Here is a 7,500-nt window from a genome sequence, read left to right as displayed (position 1 = left end):
GGAGGGAAAGAGGGAAAGAGGGAAAGAGAGAGTAAACACAGAAGATACTCAGAGGGCTTTTTATTTTATTTTTCTAACTTTAATTATGTTTGCATGTTGAAATATCTGCCTGCAGAAGCAGACTTCAATAGGGACATGGTGGTAGGGGAGGGGGGGGTAGCGGGGAGGGGGGTGTTTTCGTAGGGAGCACGCCGTAAATCTAATCGAGGGAATCTGATCCGTGCCGCACCTGGATGCAGGACTCGAAAATGTGGGGCGGCGGCCCGAGCTCTTTGAGAAGGTCGAGCCACCTCTGCCCCTTGTTTGCGCACACACACACACACACACATACACACACACACACACACACACACACACAGACACACACAAACACCACTGGGCGGGCCGAAGCTCAAAGGAGGCATTTGAGAGTGGCAGAGGGAGAGAGGGAGGGAGTAAGGGAGGAAGGGAGGGAGGGAGGGAGGAGGTGAGAAGGTGAAGGAGAGAAGAGGGTTAGAGGGGTTATGTAAATGGCTGAGGTAGGGAGCAAGGGAAGGGGATAAAAAGAGAGAGAGAGAGAGACCCTGTCCTCTCTCCCTTCCTGAGGTAAGGTTTATTCGACCTCTAGCCAGACCACTGACCCTTAACCTGGCGTCTGATATCCTAGCAGTCTCTCATAGGAGAGGAGGACAGGAAAGCCAACGGTTTGCACTGTGTGTTTCTATCTCCTTTCATCCTCCATGTACGTACCTAAATAAAGATGGATTTGTTTTTTAATTCATTGGGTGTTGGTGTCGTCTGTGGGTGGGTCTCTTCATGTCGTCGGTGGAGGTTAGGACCCTTACTGTGAGGGCTGCTACACGCACATGCACACACACATGCACACGCACGCACATCCACACACACGCACGCACGCCACATGCACACACACATACTAGACACCACATGCACACACACACACATGCACACCTACACGCAAGCGCGCACACACACACACACACGCACGCACACACACACACACACACACACCACATGCACACACACATACTAGACACCACATGGACACACCACATGGAGACACACACACACACACTAGACACCACATGCACACACACATACTAGACACCACATGGAGACACACACACACACACACACACACACACTAGACACCACATGCACACACCACATGGAGACACACACACACACACACACACACACAGTCTGAGTGTAAATCAAACAAATTGCTTTGACCCAGTGACCTTGTGATCAACCCTAGTGATACCACGAGAACCCTGATAGTAAAAAGGCCCAGAGACAGACACGGGGTAGTAATTGTGTTGTAATAACAGTGGCTCTGTCTCGGCCGGGCGGGGATGATATTTGGGAACGCCGGAACGCTGATCTTGTTGTTCCCAGGCTAGCGAGCTTCTATCTGGGATCAGAGCTGGAGGGAACAGATGCAGGCGTGCAGGAAACAGGAGCTTGCCTGTAGTTCCCATCTCTACTAGCATCACAGCAGGAGAACATTCCTTATGGGAGAGGGATACAGACGGGGGGTGGGGAGTTGTGTGTGTGTGTGTGTGGGGGGGGGGGGGGGGCGGGGGGTGTTGTGGGAATTTGTCCAAGTTCCTTCCTGTGTGACAAGAGAGAGTTCCAGCCCCCAAGCCACAGAGTGAGAGGAGGTGGGGAGGGGGGGATAGAAATCAGGGGAACTTGTGGTCATCTGCAGAGCATTTGGTGTCCACGCAACCTCTGGTTTCATTTAGGGGGTTCATTTAGGGGATGGAGGGAGGGAGGGTGGGGTGGGTGCGTGTTAGAGGGAGGGAGAAGGGGGGTGTTAAAGTGAGAGCGGAAGGTCAACGACAACAACAGAAGTGGCTGCTGTGTGTGTGTGTTTCATGGGTTCTTTCCACACAGCTAATGTGAGAATGAGAGATTGTGTGTGTGTGTGTGTGTGTTCCAGCTTCACCAACCATTAAAACAAGGCCTGCAGCCACTTCTGTACGAGGTTCATTCCTACTCACCTCCAGAGATATTGTCTGTTGTCCATGTACAGATCTAGGATAAGCTTACCTTCCATCCATTTTAGTCTAAGACATCCAGGGGGATAGATAGCTCTGACCTCAGATCAGTGTCCAGGGCTTCTTTTTGACCATTTGAATTGTAAACAATGAAAGTAAACCTAGCATTTACCCAGAAATGTTATTGGAATCAGTCGGTGTGCAGGGCCTTTTAATCCTTTGTTTCTTATTGGCGAGCCACATACTGTGCTGTTGGTTCATTCAGTAAGAATTTGTGAAAGGCATGAACTCCTGCACTAATGCGTGAGTAACAATGAACCGTGTGTAGTAAGAATATTATATTATTCTATAAATAAGTAAGGGGTAAGCGATGCAGGTAAAATGGTTCATTGGTCATTAGAATGTAATGTCACTCTTCATAAATGTAAAATGCCTTTATTTATTGTGACATGTTTAACACAACAAACACGTTTCCACATGGCAAAGACCAGGAGTTTTGATAGCGTTTGTTGTGTTAAACATACTACAAACTACAATAAATAAATGCATTTTAAATGTATGAAGAGTGTCTTGTTTTCCTTCAGCCCTTTTGATGAACTGTGTAGTCTATCATAACACATGACTGAACATCCAACATTGGCAAGAGACACAGAGAACACCACACTCTGGACAAATGATGTCAAAAACATTACTTTATTATCTAGGATGAAATGTCCTATCAAGTACAAAAAAAGTATCTCTTAAGAGTTGCCACAATCTGTTAAAAACATAGATAGTATTTTTGCCCCAGTTACTTGTACTTCAGTTTACTCAAAAGTGAAACATTTTCAACGGCATGACGTGAATAAATAACAGATATCGTGACGAAGTTAAGAAGTGTTGTAGAACCGGTAGGTATTTCTTAAAAAATAAAAAATAAAAAACTCTTCATAAGAGTGAAACATTCCCCCGCCCCCATTTAAAATCAATATGCACACAATATGCAGCACTTTTTTAATATAAAGGGCAATTTCACCTAAATGTCGAGTTCACTTTGAAAAAAGATAGAGGAAGGAAAAAATGAAAAAAATGAAAGAAAGATGGAAAATGTACAGGTAGGCTTAGTTGCTGGTTAAAATGGTGAAAAATTAAAAATACTAACACTCTAAAAATCTCTAATCTCTTAGTATATTGACAGCCATTTTATATACATTATGAAATACAAATTGTGGACGATGCGTTATGTAAGGTAGGGAAGAATACAATGTTGTATGTAAAGAGCATTGTTTCAAATGCCTGCAGAGCAGAGAATGGGACTATATAACAGACCTTTGACACAGTCTCTCAACTCACAGCCTACACCTCCAAAAAGCTGTGGACACCTCAAGAACAACACTTTTATGTCTATAATCGTATCATTTTAATACAAGCACCAATGTTAACCAAATATTTTCAACCCCGCAGATACAGAATAATCGCTACAGTGATCAAGAGATTAGAAAAGATTTCCAAATATGATAAAAATGACCCTAAAAATCTTCATACAAACCCCATAGTTTAAAGGTTCCCCACCCATAGTTTTATTACTCTCGCAATTACATTGACCACAAAATGCTTCGCTAGATACCGTGGAAAAACTCAATTACTGAATTATTCAACTTCCAAGTGTTCTAGGGTGGGGCGGATGGCGGACTGTGTGTTGAGAGATGGATGTGAGTCAGCGGAGGCTGACGGAGGTGGAGAAATCGGAGGACGGGCTCGTTGTGACGCGTGACAAACAGACAAACCCTGTTCCTTTCCATGCATCACAACGATGCCCGTCCTCTGATGTCTACCTCCACCAGCCTCTCCCGGTGTGAGTTAAACTGCACAGAAAGGAGGGGGGGCTTTGGGGAACAGAAAGGAGGGGGGACTCTGGGGAACAGAACGGAGGGGGGAGGGGGGGGAGAGCAGGGGAGAAGATTGGAGAGGTTGAGGGTTGGATGTGAAGAAAGGGGTCAGTAAACGTAGGTTAAATAGGCTCTTTACATTTCTCACATTCTCCAAATCCATCTATTTATTTATTTTCCCACGTGGAAGGCCCTGGAGAATGTCTATCGGGTTCATTGGATTGAACGTCTTCAATTCAAAATGTCAGAGTGAAGGGTCTACATACTGTGAAAGAGGGATCATTTCTTTCGGTGTTTCACATACATATCAATATGGTGGTAAACACAACCTTCCCCCCCACCCCCAAAGGAAAACAGAGCTTTGTTTCTGACAAAGAATGGTTTTAAAAACAGGATGGCATATGAAACTAGTGTAGCATTACTGGTGTTGTACTGCAGTGAGATATTCGATAAAACTGGTACTTTCACTCTCTTACGGGGTTTCCGGGATCGGGACACATTCAGTTATCATCAGGAGCTACCAGGTGGGTTCACACTGACCTCAGATCAGCTTTTCCAAACAGAGCTTTCAAACTGGCCCTGTGTGTGTGTGTGTGTGTGTTTGCACGTGTGTCCCTATGTTTGTGTGTGTGTGCGTGTTAGCAGTTGTGTCCCTATGTGTGTTTGTGTGTGTGCTAGCAGTTGTGTCCCTGTGTGTGTGCGTGTATATGTGTGTGTGTGTTAGCAGTTGTGTCCCTGTGTGTGTTTGTGTGTGTATATATGTGTGTGTATTAGCAGTTGTGTCCCTATGTGTGTTTGTGTGTGTGCGTGTATATGTGTGTGTGTGTTAGCAGTTGTGTCACTGTGTGTGTTTGTGTGTGTGTGCATGTATATATGTGTGTGTTAGCAGTTGTGTCCCTATGTGTGTTTGTGTGTGTGTGCGTGTATATATGTGTGTGTGTTTGTGTGTGTGCATGTATATATGTGTGTGTGTTAGCAGTTGTGTCCCTATCTGTGTTTGCGTGTATATATGTGTGTGTGTGTTAGCAGTTGTGTCCCTGTGTGTGTGTGTGTGCTATTCCGACCTGTTCAGAATGAGGACTCACGTTATGAGGAAGTAGGGGACAGCTGGAACGTGTCAGCCTGAGACTGGAGTTCACCCCAGGGGAAGGAGAAGTAGCCGACACATGTTAGAGACAACAGCATACAAAAGAGAGAGAGAGAGAGAAGAAGGAGAAATAGCTACAGAATAAACACAACTCCTGAAGAGTCGACTGCGGCCTTGGTTTATACTGCTGCACCGGGACCAAGAGTCTTCTGGTGGACGTCACTGGGAGGCCTTATCCAAAGCCTCGCTCTTCAACCCTTCCGGCTGGGGAAGAGTTTTGGGAAGGGCAGGTGTGTGAACAGAAGGTACCCAGCTGCAAAACAGAGTCTGTGGCTGTCCATGATCGCCCCCTCACCTCCCCCCCAAATCCCCCCAAACCCCACCAACCCCCCCAGACTTGGTATCTCCCAAGGTTCGGATAGAGGGACCATCCCAAGGCATGTCTCTTCCCCTTCCAGCGCCACATGCTTGGTTGGAGAGAGCGGAGTGGGCCGGGCCGGTCCGGTTTGGTACAGTTGCCATTCGGCCCCGAGAGTGTGCGTGACAGTCCGGTCTTTAGTGTGTTTGTGTGTGCTGGTTCTAAAACAGGGACGCAACTCTCTCTCCCAGCTTCTCCCAACACGGAGGGGTAGGTGGGCGGGTTCATATACGTCCTGGATTCACCATTGGGTACGAGTGTTCAGATGGGAACCAATCAACCGTGGAATTGGTGCCTGAGTGACAGTTAGCTTTAGAAGGGGGTGTGGCCTGTGATCTCTAAGAGGCGGTTGACTGTAGTTTGTTGTTATTAGACCTACAAAATACAAAAAGAGGAAACAGTTTGATGACTCAGCTGACGTTGGTTTGTTTGTATGTTTTCTTTTTTTTTATTAAAAGCTTGACAAATGACAAAAAATATGCACTAGAGGGGAATACAAAAACAAAAACACGTATTGCATGCCAGTAGGGGTCTGATGTTTTGAGCAGAAAGGCAATACGTTGTTTCAAGGTTGTATATACAGAGAACATAGTACATACTATATAAAACTGTCAAACTGAAACTGTCAGGCTCATCAGATATGAACATATCAACACTTTTCCTCTGATCTATCTCTTCCTACGATTATTTCCTTTTGGACATATGATACTCCTTCACAAAAGGATATAATATGTACATAAAACAATAACATTAAAGATGAGCTTAATATCCAATAAAAGACTAACTAACTAATGAATTTTTCTTGAAGTTTCTTTAAAATGGCCAAGCTAAGAGGAGGTATACATTTTTTGCAAGTCATCAATACAATAAACAGTTAACTTAAATGATAACTTATCTGCACGAGTCAGTCAAATATAACAGAACAACGTTCTCACATAATAATGTGAGAAAAACGAAAATGTTTGAATGATGAATGTGATGAACCACATTCAATTAATTTAGCTTTTCCCTAGATTGCATTTGTGTGACCAACATGGCTGCCATCGTCATCCAATCAGATAAATGTTTTTAAAGTTTCTTTCCTTCTAAAATACAAAACACCCCACACCCACAGTGTGGATTTACATATTTGCACTTTCTTACAAAAAAATTGAGGCTGTTTTAAAGCTATAAAACAGCAAGGTCCAGGATAGATTAAATTTTTAGAGTGTGACCCCGGCAAATCTGCAAGAGAAGGGAGAGAGAGAGGGAGAGAGAGAGAATGGATGGTATAAATACATGCAGGTGAAGCACATGACCATAAGCACACAACATACACACAACCACAGACACAATGCAAGGAGGGTGGAGAGCTACGGGGTCACAACTACAACTTCAGACAGTAAGAGATGCCGCGCTTAACTGCATACGACTAGAGGGTCTGTGCCACACACGCACACACGCACACACGCACTTCACACTGTAGATCACAGGCAGATCAGAATGGGAAGGCTAGTGGAGGGCGAGGACTAAAAGTAGCACAAACACGACAGGAACGCAAACTCAACAAACCCGCGAACAGTCAAAACATCCATCTCTACCACATCTCTCTAGAGGGGGGAATGTCTGAAAGTTGGGGGTGAGGAAAGATTCCAAAAGAAAGAAAAGACAGGAAAGTCCTCAAGGAAGAAAAGAAGGAAGGAAGGAAGGAAGGAAGGAAGGAAGGAAGGAAGGAAGGAAGGGAAACACCACAAAGAAGAAAGGAGTGCAAGCCGGGTATGATGGGATAGAGTGAATGGATCAGGAAATGAGGTTTGGATGAGTTCAAAGTTCAGAGGTCATCGAGGGGGGGGGGTTGAAGAGAAAGGGGGCGGGGGACTGACTGACTGACTCTCACCTGCTGGCTTTGAACCCTTTGAGCTTCTGGACGAAGAAGTTCTCCAGGACCTCGGCGCACTGGTAGAAGGACGAGTCGCTGGGGTTGTAGTAGCGACAGTTGTCGAAGATTTTGGTCATGTCCGCCACGAACTCCGTCAGCTTGATGTAGTAGCGCTTCTGCATCCTGTCCTCCATCGTCGAAAGGTCTAGAAGGGAAGGAGGGAAGGAAGGAGGAGAAGACCACAAGAAAAAAGAAAAAAACAGGGGATG

The 7,500-nt window shown here is 45.3% G+C and overlaps 1 protein-coding gene across 1 annotated transcript in view; it reads right to left on the bottom strand.

Moving 5' to 3' along the window:
- Positions 1-5,711: 5,711 nt before the first annotated feature.
- LOC308149939 (nucleosome-remodeling factor subunit BPTF-like) overlaps positions 5,712-7,500 on the bottom strand; it is a gene marked incomplete at both ends in the record, with an annotated part of 44,494 nt that continues 42,705 nt past the window's right edge. The window contains 2 exons of the mRNA XM_080522817.1: positions 5,712-5,748; positions 7,250-7,436. Coding sequence (XP_080378943.1) covers positions 5,712-5,748; positions 7,250-7,436 — 224 coding nt within the window. The remainder of the gene's footprint in view (positions 5,749-7,249; positions 7,437-7,500) is intronic.

This window comes from Nansenia antarctica (genome assembly GCF_963989245.1).
Source record: "Nansenia antarctica genome assembly, chromosome: 2".
NCBI classification, from domain to species: Eukaryota; Metazoa; Chordata; class Actinopteri; order Argentiniformes; family Microstomatidae; genus Nansenia; species Nansenia antarctica.
Note: the sequence above shows the minus strand (reverse complement) of the source record. Positions and strands in the feature narration are given on the sequence as shown.